Genomic DNA, 15,428 nt, shown 5'->3' with positions numbered 1-15,428 from the left:
CATCAAGTTTTACTTTTATCTCTGGGGAGAGCGAATCAGGGGTTTTGTTTTGCAAGCTATGAGCTGATCTCCGTGGCAGACAGACAGGCATTTCCCTTCTCCTCCATCGCTGCTATTTCATGGTGTTTTCTGAGGCATTTTTGCTCCTGAAGCATGGGGGATTACTCACAGGCAAAACATGGAAACTGCCCTCACAGGGACAATGATGGATCCCAGTTCTCTTCATTAAACCCCACTTTCCCAACAGTTGTGCTGTAGGAATACCTACCAGCTGGCTTTGATTTTTGTCATGGTTTTTTTTTTTTGGAACATAACCGTGCTCCTTAAAGCCCTCATTGGAGTACAACGTGCAGCTGTGGTGAGGTCTGCTGATGAATCTGGAGTATTTATATGCAGGTATTTATGCAAATATTTTCCAAGGCGTCTTCCTAATCCTTATACAATTCTGGGAGGCGGATATGGTGCTCACAGTGCTGAGCTTGAGTGCGTCCTCGCCCTCCACTCTCCTTCTCCCTGCTTCACACGACAGCTTCTGAAGGGCCACTCCTCTCACGCTGCAGTGTGCCCACAAGCCCTACTAAAGCAGCTCCGTGCAGATGCCAACCACCTCCACGCTGGGTGATCCACTGGCTCCTGCATGCCCACACACCCTCAGTGCTGTCTGAGCTGATACAACCTTGAAAATCTCCAAGCAAATGCAGAAGGCAGAGCGATTCGTACCGGGTCAGTGCTGTCATCGGGTTGTGCCACCTCTGAAGGCTCGCTGCCATGTGCTGTCACCCGGGAGGTCTGATGTTGCATTGCAGCTGTCTGAGCATCCGTCTGAAGAAGCAGAAAAACAAGCAGGAAAACAAGTCACGTAATAAAGATGCACAAGTTGTTACTAATTGGTATTTTTCTGAATTTTTATACAATTGCAAAGGCAAATCAAGGAGAGCGGGCTATCACTGGGGAAAGCAGAACCACAGGGCACCTGGCAGCAGTGGCCATCTGAACTGATTTCTTCTGAAGCAGGCGGCTGGCAGCAGCAAACACCCCTGTGCATCACAAGCCACACTCATGTGCACAAACACTCGGTGGGGCAAAGCAGCTGAACCCACCTGATGCAGCCCCTGCGGACTGCTCTGCTCTGCTCTGCCACAGGTAGAGATGCCAAGAGCAGGCTTCCCTCTGGATGTTGGTTTTGGCTGAGCTGCCAGCTGTTTGTTTTCACAGAAAGCCTGAAGATATATTTCTATATTTGTTGGAGAAGCTGACCACACGTAAACCAGGTCCTTGTTCCTGTGCTACAGCTGATAAACGTGAATAAAACTTTGTTTGCCTAGCATGATAGCATCCACCCCCAGGGACCCGACGTGGTTATGGTCTAACAGCCTCCAGACAAACGCTGTTGAAGAGCCAGCAGGCTCAGTGCTCATTTCAGCCCTGCCAAAGGGAGCATTTCTTTTTTTCTGACAGTTGTTGAAATGGTAACGTTGAAAAACTTTTTCTGATTCACATTGAAACTTTCAATTTATATCTTTTATAAACAAGCAGAGAAACTATTAACAGATCATCCTGTCCCTTTTCAGTCGCACTCTCCTGTTGCTTTAAAACAATTCTCAATTGTTACCTTTCTTCTGCTCGGATGGATTCAGATCATAGAGGAAATTAATCCAACAGCTCTACATTTCTCTAAGCTAAGAATTTGTCAGCTTGAAATCACACTGAGTCAACCACTCTACTACAGAAAAACACAATACCATTGAAGATTAACTTTAAGCTAATTCTAGATAAAGCTGAACCAGTTGGATTGTTTTGAAACGAGGCAGCGTGGTTGCACAGGCTTCAAAAAGGACTGAGAACCTGAGCGTCCTGCGGTGGCACGGTCATCCCCGCTGTCATCTCCTCACTGACCATAAACACAAAGCCCAGATATGTCGGGGAGCATTGCTGTGGCTGTCAGTGCAGCTAAACAAAGCCTGGAGTTATGGAGCCGGGCGGTGCTATCTGACCTGCTTTATTTACTCGAGCAGCCAGCTGGCCCTGGGAATCTCCCTTGCGGCTCCGGCGATGGACCAGCCGGTGCCATGGGGCTCTTGGAGCAGCTCACTCGTGCCCCTGGCAGTGCCTGCTCTGCTCCAGCACGTCCCCAGCTCCGTCAAAACGTGTCAGCACCGCTGTACAGGAGCATCATGCCCATTCCCACCAGCCCTTGAAAACCTGCAGCCAAGCAGCATTCCCTGTTTGTAAAGGTTGGTCCACGCTGGGGCACGGCTGCAGGATGGATGAATCGTACCCAGGATCTGGGGATTTAATCTGGTTGCGTGTCCGGGTCTCTGCGTAACCAGACTGGGGGCTGGCAGCTTGATCCACAACTCAAAATCCCTTCAGAACAACCAGGAAGGAAACACGTCTGACGTGGGAAGTCTGTGAAGTCTCCGTGTACGTCTCTACTCCCAGCACGTGAAGCAAGATCTGGTTCTGGACGTAAACCTCCCGAACTGACAGCGCGGTGAGGGCAGTTGGCTGTCTCAGGCACAGAAATTGCCCATATGGGTAGGCCTGGAAGGGTTATCGTTATTGGACAAAGTATTTCTGCACTGGAAAGTGTTGACTTAGCAAAAACTGCTGTCTCTGGCAGCGAGTTTTGTTTACAGAAATTTTCTGTTTCAGAAACACTTGTAGGGAAAAGGTTTTGAAATTTTGAAAAGGGATAAAACAGCCTTCTCCCCCCGCCCCAACTCTGTTTCCAAATTTACATCGCGCTGCAGTTGTTTCTTCAGCTTGAACTTCTAAAAAGGTTTTGGTACCAAGTAATTTTTTTTTTTATTATCCTGTTACATCTCTTCTGTTTACAGAAATAGCCCAGTTTGGAACAGGGGCGACTCTGAAGCTCTTTTCAAGGAATGAGAGCAAAGCAGTTTCTGTGCAGAGACACATGACTTCTCTCCCAGCCCTACACGTACTTAAGCCCCATATTTTACCCATTAAGACTCTTCCAAGCCTCTTGGCCATGCGACTGTACAACCGTAAACGTGCAATTGTTATTCAGTCAGCGCATGTGTGCGTGCGAGGAAATCACAGAGAGCTTTCTATTTATTTGGGAATTTCCATTGCTCCCTGCCTTTTGCCATGCTTGTTCATGTCCATATGCCATCGGACATGGAGGAGTGCTTTGGCTTCTACTGAGCGTTAGGAAAAATCTCATCTGTCCTACATTTGCTCTCAGCAGCAAGCCTCTTTGCTAGGACTTGCACCCGCGCTGAGGCACGGGCAGGAGATCCTGAGGCCAGCAGAAAGGGACAGAAGTTTCTTCCCCGTGCTGCAGAGCTAATCCATGATGTCTGACCTGGCAGTCGTCCCCTTCCTCCTTGTCCATGACTGAGTTGCTCCCCTCGCAGCATCCCTGCTCAGTAGCTGTGCGCATAAACACGCAGCACGTGTTTTTGTGGAGATACTTTTTGGGCATTAGTGAGGTTTGGGTATACAGAGTAACGTTAATGGCCATCAGGCAGCAAATCTGGGTCACTTAGCTGTAAAAGTTTCCATTTTCACCTCCCTCTGGCACAACTGTTCAGATTCCTGAGGAATCTTTTGGTGTATCCAGGCATCTCCGTGCCCTGGCAGTTTCGGATCCCAGCTGGTGCCCCTAGCACAGCAGCAACGTGTGCTGCGCGTTACGGAAAAGCGTGGCAAGTTTCCCTCGCTACAGCAAACCAATCATAGACCAAATTTTATGCAATGCAACCTATTTTGTCTGCCCCCTTTTCCTTCTGAACTAAGCCCCCAAGTTTACTTGTTATCAAATTTCAGACGTACAAAATCTGTTTCCAGCTCTAATAATAACTGGTTTCATTCTTCAGGGCTTTAGAAATATTGGCTCTACTCAGAATTATTAGCAGCGAATTCTGGCCAATTTCTCTGAACAGAAAACGTGCCCTGTGCAATGTGCCTGTGCCGAGGAGGCGGCCAGGTCGGGGACAGCCCCTTGGCATGCGAGGAACTTCTGTTTGCTGCTGCCTTGCAAAACGCTTGACTTGCTTCCACAGGAGTCTTGTGGCTGAGCTTTTAGCAAACGCGTTGGGCAAGCCAGCACGTGATGCTGTTCTTAGAGGGGAAAAAAGTTTGGTTCAGGAGGTTGCACTTTATGCCTTAATGAAGACTTTTTGGCTATGACTGCCACTAAAGAGGAGCCTAACTCCCCAGGTGTCTTTAAGGAGCATCCCACCTGGCATCTACAGAGAGCCCTCAGCTCTGAGCCTTGCATTTTAACGGAGCATTTGCCTGCATGCGCTGGGAGAAAACGGTAGCTGGAAAAAGGAAAAAGGCAGCAAATTCCACAGAGATTATAATTGGTAGCTGATTGAAATCCCATATTAAAATAATTTCCTGGCCGATTCTTGTTTGAGACTTAGTTTTTACTTTTCTACAAAGGGGCTTTTGTGGGTAGCTTGGCATATAAGGGAGTTAATAAATCAGGTTTATGATTCTCAGTTAATAAATTGGCCGAGATCCATTGACTTCTGTATTCACAAGAAATTAAACCAAAGAAAGCACGCTAATAGCCCGTGTGAATTTTAGCACTGAGACTTGGCTGGCCCTGGTAGGGGGCAGATTTGGAGGTCGTCGCCTCCTCTCCGTGCCCCCCATGCGCTTGGCTGCGTGCAGAGCTGGCCACAGGAAGCTGAGGAGCACGGGGTACTGGGCTGATTCCTTGTTCCTTGGTCCCAGTCTTAATTCTTAGGCTTTTGGGTTTTTTCTTGATTAACTTTTCAACATATGAATTTTTAAACAAACTTAAGAAACCTTGAATATGTGTTAGCCCGAAACACGTTTCCTGTTGTATATTATAGAATATGAAGAAAGGCGTTTTTTCCTCCGTTTTAATTTTTCCCACATTTTTTTTTTTCTTTTTTTTTTTAATTGTGATTTGTTTCTGGTTTGGATCAGACGGGAAATGGAGCATGAAGGAGCCCAAATCGGAGAGCTTTAGGATGCCTCACAAACGGGAGGGAAACATGGCTTGCATTAGAGCGGGGGCTCAGCGTGCACCTCCGGGTAGCGCCGAGCAGGGCGAACGCTGGGAAAGCTGCAGGAATCAGTCTGGCACGTGGCGGGGACCCCTGCCCTGCAGGGGAAGGCAGTTTTGGGTTATTTATTACTGTTTATTAACTGCTGCTAACCACAGCTTCAGGCTGTGATACTGGTGCATGAAAACTTACTGTAGAAGGTGTTTTTTTCCCCCCTGGATTTAAGGCATCGTGCATCAGCCGCTCAGCTGGCTCTGGGCACGGCAAAGCCTCCAAGCAGGATGCACAGAGCAGCCAGCAAATACAGGATCTTGGCGTTGTGACATGTTTTGAGGTCGGGGGACCGAATGACAGTGACATTTGGGGTCTGTGCATCACTCTGGCCTCGAGGGCAGCTGTAGCAACATCCTCGCTGGGTGCTGTCTGTGTGGTTGCGCCTGGTGCTGTGGGCGCTGAATGCAAGCGATGCCTCGTGACGTGCCCAGGGCCTCACACGGGGCAGAAAAGGGAGTCACACAGGGAAAAGGGTGCAGGAACGGGGTCTTACAGCCACTGTAGGTGCTGCCCTGCCATCAGGGGGTGAGACAGCCCCACACGGGAGCAGGCGGGTGGCGTTGAGTGCGTCCAAAAAGTCATCGCGTTGGGACTGAACCCAGAAGTACTGCGACTTCCTGGTATTTCCCCTGTTATGTGCTTTTTTGTAGATTATACTTCATAATTAAGTGACTCTGTTTTTCTTTTTGTTTTCCAGGACCTGCAGTAAGTATCGTGGATTTTACTGTTGGATCAACAAAGTTAAGGCTGCCCCTTCCCCCTCCCCTTCCTTTCTGTGTCGTTGCAAAAGCACAGCATTTTTTGGTAGAGGTGTGTCTGGAAGCACAATTGGTACCAGATGCTGCTGTATTTTTTTCACAATTGTAGACAAATGGTGTGGGGGGAGTTTTTAAATGTTTAACTTGCTGCCCTCAGGGACTTCCAGTAATTTTAAACCAAGCAAATATTCAGTAAAAAGAGTTTTCCCTGTAGAGTGTCTTTACTCAGCTTCCATTTAGCTGAATGAGTGCTATACTAATATTTTAACGTTTTGGTGGGATTTTTAGTCCTAAAGCTCTGTCTTGCTTTTCTTATCTGCTGCGTTTCCATCGCTTAATACGGGTTTGGTAGGCTCGCAAAGGGGGCTGGAGGGAACGACGTAGCTCGCTTGCTTCTCTTTGAAGTCTTGGGGAGAGTAACGAGCATTCCTCCCAGTGCGACCAGAAAATTTATGGGGAATTTGTTGTTTGAAGGGGTAATAGTTGAAAATGTGTCAACTCCTCCTTCCAAATGTTCAGACATGCCTTTCGCTGTGCCACCACCACATCCAAATCTGATGTTCTCCCGCTGCTCTTGGAGCGAGAATACAGCGTTTCGCTTGGGCCCTCCGAGCTGCTGAGGGATTTTTAAAGAGAATTTATGGGCGTTAGGTGCTTCTGTTTTCCTTCTACCTTTCTTCCCCCAAAGCCGGAGGAGGAGGAGAGGTGCAGGCTGTTGGCAGCTGCATGTTTCCTTGTTCACCGTTGCATTAACAGAGATGTTTCTTCAGGTCACTCTTCTTACAGAACCTCACTGGGTTAAAACGGGATCGTTTCAGGAAAAAAAAAAAAATGCTGACTATTCCTGGGCTAATTAATTTCCAGCTCTGTACGTCTGTTTAGAGGCCAAAAGCTGACAGGGAAATGCGTGTGGAGCACAGGGGCTGTCACAGCGCCATGGCTGTGCTTCTGGGATGGACGCCGCCACCGGTGGGGTCAGCTAATGGCTGTTAGCCCTTGGAAATTTTGCTTCCATTTCAAGTTTATTTTTTTTAGCCCAAAGAGGGAGTTGAGCTAAATTATTATTTGGCCAGGTTTTGAAGAAGCAAATCAGGAAAATTTAAGACTTAATGGCTTGGGCTTGACCGTTCTTTGAGATCTGAACACATTTGCACTAAAAGTTGTGCCCAGCACCAGCAATAAATCCAAGATACTGACTGGCTCGAGAAACGCAAACAAACGAATTTTCCCTTTAGTTTGTGTTCCAAAACTCAGCCTGTCAATGAATTAATTTTCCTGTAAATATTCCGTAATTAAAAACTGCAACAGAGCCTCTCTACCCACACAATAAAAATGACTCCGTGGGTTTGTGAAATGTTGGTTGCGGGGGCATTCACGGGGCGAGCAGCATCCGAAGGGGAACCGGGCACAGTCCCGCTGCTGGGGGCATTTCGGGTGTCGGGGCCGGGCCCTGTGCTGATTCCGCAGGGTGACAGTGTCATTCCTCTCTGCAACTCATGCAATCCGACTTAATTTGAAAAATATTTTTAATTTCTTGCTCAGTGGCAGGTTACAAATGAAGAGGATACAGGCTATTGAAATCTCCATATTTCCAGATATATGCATCTTCGTAGGGCCTTTTTCTCATAAAGTACTTTGGCTATTTAAAAGGGGTTTATTTAACCATTTCAGCTCTGCTCCTGCTGTTATCAGGGGCTGTTATCAGCCCACACACGGCCAACTGTGTTACGCTTCTTCACGTGTGCTCTGCTCACTCCTGGTGTACGCGGCATAGGCAGCATATGGCGCGCTCCTCATTTTTCTTTGTCTCTCCTTGGTTTCGTTTCCTGGTTCCCACGGCACGATTGAATTGCAAAGGGAGCGCAGGGGAGATTTAACACAAACAAGACATTTTTCTCTCCCCTTGCCCTTTAAGAGACAACTCCTGGTTCAGTTCATTTACAAAAATAATAATAATCCTGCATTTTTAGTTTAAGTAGCATGTGCCAGGGACTTCTTTAAACATAATATATAATAAAAGTCCTAGAACCCACAGAACCACAATATTATTTTATTTCAACAGTACTGCATTTAACTCTATTAGTTTCTTCTGTTTCTTGATTTTGGCCATAAGGAGTTGATTACATCTTACATGTACGGCATCACACTCTGCTAAAACTGTATCCTCAATTCCGTTGTTCCCTGGTAGCAGTTGTTCTGGTATTTCATTTTGGCTGTCATAAGCTAGTTGTGTATATGAAATTATTAGAATTTGTGGTGCAGGATTTGTGGCTGGTGGATGATTGATCATCCTGTCTGTGAGCGAGGGGTATTCTGCAGCGATGTGCTATAAAACCTCTGTTTCCGAGGGTATTAAAATCACATGCTGGGTAGGAAACTTCTACAATTGAAGGATAGGCTTACCACACAGCGTAATTAAACATTTACAGTCCCAGATATTAACAGACACTTTATGTATTAGCATGCTGACTGGGGAGCTCACCAGCGAGAGAGTTACAAGTGTTTCCTATTTGTGTGTGCGCTCCAGTGCCATACGTCTCCATAAAAACCTCACTCTACTTTTTATCCCAAGACTGTAATTTGTTAAATAGGTGGTTGTTGAAGTCAGTGTTGTTTCTGGATGAATCAATAATGCTGCAGGAGGCATTCAAAGCTTCGGGGCACTTAGCAAGAAGCGAGAACCACCACCCCGCGTAGGAGCCAGCTGCCAGGGCTGCTCGTGCCGTAAGAAATGGATGAATCTCCCTGCAGCACGCTGACATAACCTGTGTTTATAGTAGCATATGACACTGCTGTACCAGACACAGGCTTTACTGCCTACTTGTGTACCAGCTAATGCTTAACAGCTCCTTCCCGGATATCTGCCTTACGTCTGGCTTGCAGCAGGCTCCTCTGCAGCCCCGTGCAGTGCCGCCAGCACAGCTCATGGTGTATTTACAGCAGCTCGAGCTGTAAATGCCTTTGGGAACCCTCCAAGGGGGAGAAGAAAAGGTGAAATACCTTGGGTGGGTTGTGTTTTTCTCTGCTGGTCTTGCAGGTGTTAATGATTTAAGGTCTCTCCCCATAGCATCCTCTTCCTTCTGCCTCATTGCAAACAGAAGTGAGGGTTAGCTGGGAGAGCCGCCTCCTCGAGGAAATGAATGGGGCTGAGAGGGGAAAACCTGCACTGGGCCAGGTGCTGAAGTCAGCAGTGAAACCTCTCCCCAGCGTGTGGGACAGGGGCTGTGGGTGCACGGCCAGGATCTGGCCGATTGTTGGGGCAGCGGGGTTGGGTGCGAGTCGGTGAAACCTTCGGTAAGTAGCCAAAGTGAAGCGCAAGGTCAAAATTTGGGGAAATGGGCTGTAGGCGTGACCTTTTTGAGAGGAAAACTGCCCTGAGAGGTTCCTCTGGAGGGAGTTCAGCCCTGGGGCCAGCTGGGGAGCTGATGAGCCCAGCCCTACCTGCTGCCATGTGCTGTCGTGCTGCTATGGGTGCATTGACTGACTTCTTGTCTCGCTTGTTCCCCACCACAGGGGCAGTCAGGACGCGATGGTTACCCGGTAACTCTGCTATTCCTTTTATTTTTATTCTCTTTTAATCTGTGCTCTGTGATCCTATGTACCTTTTCCATGACACTTGATTTTCTTTGCGTGTCTTGATCTTTTTTTTTTCCTTCTTTCCTCCCTTTCCATCAGTGAAAGCCTTTTGAGAGGTTCAGCCCTAAAACTCAGTAAGCAATGCGATATTCTCCAGTAATGGTTACACGGGTGGAAGGCTTGAACTCCTTCATGGTATTTCATGGTTTTTCAGTGGTGATGCATTTCAGATGAATTTTGCAGTAGGTTGGGGCCCCACCGACTGCTTGTGAGAGAAGCAGCTTGGCGTAAAGGGCTGGAGGAGAAGCCACACGGAGGTCAGGAAGGGGGGGACATGGGGCTCCGTCTCCCCCAGCAGCACCAGCCTGGACCAGGGGGCTCACCGTGCCCGTGGGACCTTGGCAGAGCAAGGAGGGCTCAGAAACACACAAGCATCTTGCAGGGAGCTGAGTTTAAGGGGGGAGACCTTGCTTCAATCAGCCCATTTAATAGCAGTTTTAGGGTGGCTTCCTGCTCTTGCAGGATGTGGCTAACCACTGATGGGTGAGCAGCGCCCTTGACCGGAGGTAGGTTTGCCCCCTTCATCTCTGTGTTGGTGATAGTCCAGCAAAGCTTGCACCTGGGGTTTGCTTGTGGAGCTCTGAAAATCAGAAATGCTGAGATGAGATAGATGAGATGAGATGAGATGAGATGAGTTTTCCCCTGGGACAAAGCACGCACCCCAGCCTGTCCTGGTGGGTGGCCCCCGCTCTCCTGGATGGTGCTGAGTGCTCGCAGTGACCTCCAGCTCTGCCGCCACACCTGCACTGGGAAAACAGCTTTAACATCGCTAAGATTGTTCATCCACCTCCTCTCCCCTTGCTCCCTGGGACCTGCAGTCCAGACAGGCTCAGAGGCTGGTTTTATTCCTGGCTTTGCAGAACTGTGTGAGCCCAGCCCAGCAAACAGTGAGTTACTGCAGCTACGTGCCTGTGGCTGCGCTAAGTAGCTTTATCTAATAAGGAGGTGATAATAATTGCATTTCCAAAGCCATACATATACCTGAAGGGCGAAACTCAGCACAAAGCAGACTTCAGAGCCTAATTCAGCAAAAGCATATGGAGAGCCTTTATTACATCCAGTTGCTTAGTCAAACTGATTTAATTAGTTCCCTTCAGGCTGATCAAACAAACTCTGAGCAGGTAAAAAATCCAGCAGATGGATTTGGTCCTCATCCAGCTGTGGTTACCTCCGTTAAAGAGGTCAGGGCTGGCGGAGGGGGTGAGCAGAGCTCAAAGCCCAGCTTGTGCTGCAGGGGTGATGCTCGTGGTGGGATGTCCTCGTGGGAGAGCACCGCGTGTGGGTGGGCGCTGCCTGGGCTGGAGCTGGGCACTGGCACGCCTGGAGGTGTCTCTCATGTGGCAAACCTCAGTGCAGTGCTGTGAGCGGGCGCAGGGATGTTGTTCCTTGTTGCACGCATTTCCTGATCATCTCTAAAAATTCCCCTCCTTCCGTGCTTGCTGCGGTTCCTTACCAAAATTGCGCAAAACTTGAACTGTGAGCAAATGCAGAAGCGAAGTGGAAATGGAATGGTCTTTGGGAGCAGAGATGGATGTGGTAACGCTTCCACCTCCTGGGTAGCAGCGCTTTGATTTTCTTTGTGGGCTGCTGGTGTTTAAGCGAGTTGAAAATAATGGAAGCTTTACTCGGATGAAGTGAATCAGAGCTCTAGAGACAGGCCCGAAGACAAAATAGCATTCGTAAGATGCTTTTAATCTTCTGATAGTTAACATCATAAGGGGGGGGGGGGGGGGGGGAGTATGGGCCCTAAAATTAAATTTTACTGCAGAAACAATTTCTATTTTATGAGCTCTGTAGGTTCGTTATTATTTTATAAACCCCAGAGAACTGGTTTCTATTTTTAGGGTTACGGCTTGCCCTACTATTCCTGCAATGGCAGATCTGGGTTTGTTGATTTTTTCCAGTCTTGTTCATGTCAGTTTTGAAATCCCGTTGAACATGGATCACAACATGTCTAGTGCAGCTTCCTATGGACCAAGGGCTGCACAGGTCTGCCTTCTTCCTTTCTCCCTGTTTCAGCCAAATTTGACAGGAGGACAAAGACTGTGGGGATTAGTTTACTGTGAACTCTGATATTGGGGCAGGTTAAGGGACAGTGAGCATTTTTGATGACTGGTGGCAAGGCACAAACTTGTGCTGCTGTACGCTTGCTTCCGCTGTACCAAATGCTTAGAGGATGCTGAGGATTGTGCTGGGAGTCTTTCTGTTCCTTTTCTGGAAGCTCTGATTCTGCCTTCTCTCAGCTCCCTGCCCTGCTCAGGTCTGCAGGGTTCAGAGCATCGACGTGTGAAGCCCAGGAGGTGCTCAGCCACCGCAGCAGCAGGGAGAGCAGGTAGGCCCTGAGATGGTTTGAGCAGGTCTTTTGATCCAGCTGGGCTTTTAGACCTGTGCTCAACAGTTAAGGACGTGCCAGCAATAATGAGCCTTGCTCGAAATCCCTCCTGGTTTCGAGTATCAGGATCAAGTGAACGAAGTGGAAACGGAGCAGGAGCCCTCTGCAGTTACGGGCTTTAAGTGCAGCAGCTCAGGTGGTTTCTCCCAGTGAGCTGGGGCTCCTTGGCCTGGCACGACCCTGGTCAGGACAAGCCTTTGAGCTGCATTGGTGCAGCTGCATGGAGGGCACGGGGTCCCTTTTGTCTCCCTGGTCCCAGTGTTTGTTTCCCATCTTGCTCTCCTGTGCTGGATGCCATCGTCACCTGTGGCCACGTGTAGGACATTGCTGGGCTTTCTGGGATGTTCACCTGCACATTTTGGATGAAGAGGGATGGGATATCATTCTTAATAACTCAGATAATTAATTTATTTCTTCACAAACCTCGTGTGACAAAGTCTGCTCTAGGCTGTACAACGCAGTGGAGGCTGCACTGTCCCACCACTGGTGTGTTCACAGGGAAGGAGGGAACCTGCCACCGTGTTTTGGATAAAAGGGTGACATGGGGAGGATGAAGTCTCAACCATCTCTGTTCAGAAGGTCCTGAGCGCACACAGTGAAGCTGCTGCTTCTCCAAAATGTAGCCAGTGGCTGCAGCACGGTGGGCATTTGTGTACGTGAGATCCCAATGAGCCATTTTCTATCCAGGCTTCAAGAAACACAGGACCAGGGCAGTGCCACTGCTGCCCTGCCAAAAATACACAGCGCTTTGTGTGCAGGTTGGCCCCAAGCAGGCAGTGCTGCGAGGCCTGGGTTAGGAGTTGCAGCGGGTGCAGGGATGCAAGGTGAGCTGCCCGGTCTCACCAAGGGGGACTGTGGATGGACCAGCACCATTTTATAAACAGGACATCGCTGTGTCCGTGGGCATCCTGCTCAGGGACCTTCCATCAGCCGTGGGGACAATGCTGGGGCTCTGCTTGTCCCCTCTGTGCGTGCTGTGAGTGGGCACAAGTGGGTGCTGTGGTTTCCCTGCTGCCCTGGAAGCATTGCTGAGCGTGGCCGCGGGCAGGACACCAGCTACTGCTGCTCCAGCTTCATTGTTTCGCTCTGGCGCTCCCCTCGCCAGTGTTGTGAAGAGGTGACAGCAGCCTTTGGATCAGATTGATGAGCAGAATTTGGCTGACGCTCTCGGTGTTTGCCAAAAGAGTGCCCAGCCCCAAACCAAAGTGCAGCCCCGGAGTTGGATTTGGATTTTTTGCACAGCTGTGCTGGAGCAGAAGAAAAGCAGATGTGCAGCTGAGGTGACGACCAAAACGTGTTTCTTGCTGGGCAGAACGAGGCGCTGGGGCTGTTCCCAGGACTTGCCCTGAGCTGCACTTTCTGGGGCGAGGATCCCCCTGAAGCAGCGGTGAGGGCAAGCAGGAGGGTGACAGCATCAGAGCCGGTGTTGTCCCCACAGTGCCCGTGATTTGGTGGCCGAGAAGGGACCTGTGTGGCCAAGCAGCTCACCTGGCCGTGCTGCAGGCTCGGCACGATGGGGACACTGCTGCTCAGAGCTGCGGAGGAGCAGAGGGGCCGGCTTTGCAGAGGGCTGGCACAGGGGTGCTCTCGGCTGCTTACGTTAGCGGCGCGGACAGCCACATCTGGGGAGGATGGAAAACAGAAAAATGAGGACCAGATGGAAGAGCTGTACTGGAAGGAGGCTTTCCAGCTGACCTTTTGGTGCAGGCAGATCTTCCCATTGCGTAGCCGCTTACTGGAACCAAATAATCCATGGAGGGAACAAGCAGGGGCTGGGTGGTGCCTTCAGCTGCCTGCCCTCGTCTTGCTCCCCTGTCCCACTCAGGGATGGTTTCTCTTTGCCTTCAAACCACTCAGCTCTCCTCCAGCGTGCTATTTCTCCTCTTCCCCAGTGAGCTGTTGCATTTTGCTGCTCACCAGACACCGTTTCCTTCCCTCTTCCCATCCACCAGAGAGGCCTTCTGGAGCCCAAGTCTCTGAAGAGTTTCATCTGCCTCTAACTCGTCTCTCCCAGAGTCGGTCTCCACGCCGGCATCCAAACGTGACATCCTGAGTGGAGAGTTGTCACTTCAAGTGGGAAGAAACCAAAGGAACGAAGTTGATTAATGAGGCAAATTACTTCATGTGCATGTCTTCATTAATAAAAAGCAGAGCTGGGAATAGGCTTTGCAGAAAAAACTGTGATATGAAACAGAGTTGTCTCCTACTTTATACGTTTTCCTTGGAATATTATCATCTATTTTTAGTTGAGCAGAGTGTTATTCATTTGGTTCCTTTGGTGCATGCCTGCCTTTGAGTTTTGTAAATCTTTTGCGTTGCCTGAAAGAGCCTCAGCGTTGTTCTGCCCGTTTCTTGCAAAGGTGGGAGCTCTTCAGGGAGGCAGGGAAGGAAAATGCCTCAAGTTCTGCGTGCTTGGAAGTAAGGAAGCTTCTTACTCAAAATAATTCAGTATTGAGTAACAACATCCTTTTTTGATGACAAATAACTACACCGCAATGAGTCAATGGAGTTCTGGTAAAGGAGAGCATCCCGTTTTCTGTTTTAATTATGTGTTTTGTGATAGGGGCCCTTTGAACCCTCATTGCGTGCTGGCACTGTGCTGGATGATCTCTGAGAACAACATGCTTTGCACTGGTGCACCTTGCAAGGAATAATTGCTCAGTCACAACTGAATGTTCTTGCACGGGGTATGCTCAAATATTTATGGTCTACCCCAGGCTAAGGAGCTGGTGGAGCTAAGCAGCTCAGCATCTTCAGAGACTATTTTGGGAGCTCTGTGCAGTGAGCTAAATGCTCAGCTGTAGTGCTTAGAGCTGGAAATCAACTTTGTAAGGATGATAAACTCTGTTTTTAATTAATTTTCAAGACAAAAAGTGAAGCCAAATGTTATTTCTGAGCTGATGTCTGGGAGAAGGAGTTGGGGGAGCACACGCAGGAGGGAAGCTGGTTCCTCCACTTGCAAGACAGCAGAGCAGCACGGCCCTGGCTCTGGTGGCAGCTCTATACCTTGCCTTCAATCAAATGAGTTTTGGGTTTTCTTCCTTGAGCAGTTGAAAACCTCAATTAACAGATAATTCAGCAAGGGAAAGTCCACGTAAGCTCTTTGTGTGACCCATAAATGTGCTCTGAACGCAGGCTGATGTGCAGGAAATGAGGAACACGTGCCAAAGCCAGCTCCTCGTGGCAGTTTCTCCATCTTGTTGTGGTCACTTGGAGTTTACCAAAAAGCTCCAAGAGATGGGTTGTGTTGGGTGTGTTGGGAACAGCAGCCTAACCCTTCAGGACGACTGCTGGGAACGGGAGACCGTGCTATGTAGGGCAGAGCATGTGGACCTCAGACTTCTCTTGGCTTTTTGCAATAGGCAGATGCTCTCTAGACCATGGGTGGTAGCTCGTGTACAGACACGGAGTGCCTGTGTGTTGCATGGGTGTTTTGGTTTGTTGGGCATGCACATATTCTAAAAAAAAAAAAGACTTCTTTAACGTCTGACATCATTAGATATTTCCAAAAACTGTATCATGTAATTTGTATCCATCTCCAATATAGTTGCTATTGTGAAGCTGTTTTCTTATGAC

The 15,428-nt window shown here is 48.9% G+C and overlaps 1 protein-coding gene across 1 annotated transcript in view; it reads left to right on the top strand.

Moving 5' to 3' along the window:
- The window catches only part of COL23A1 (collagen type XXIII alpha 1 chain), a 161,421-nt gene that overhangs the window by 115,677 nt on the left and 30,316 nt on the right, over positions 1 to 15,428 (top strand). The window contains exons 4-5 of the mRNA XM_084535250.1: positions 5,764 to 5,771; positions 9,338 to 9,364. Of these exons, the coding sequence (XP_084391376.1) occupies positions 5,764 to 5,771; positions 9,338 to 9,364 (35 nt within the window). The remainder of the gene's footprint in view (positions 1 to 5,763; positions 5,772 to 9,337; positions 9,365 to 15,428) is intronic.

Source organism: Aythya ferina, assembly GCF_964211825.1.
Source record: "Aythya ferina genome assembly, chromosome: 14".
Taxonomy (NCBI): Eukaryota; Metazoa; Chordata; class Aves; order Anseriformes; family Anatidae; genus Aythya; species Aythya ferina.
The sequence above is the reverse complement of the archived record's forward strand: the minus strand, read 5'-3'. Positions and strand labels throughout refer to the sequence as shown.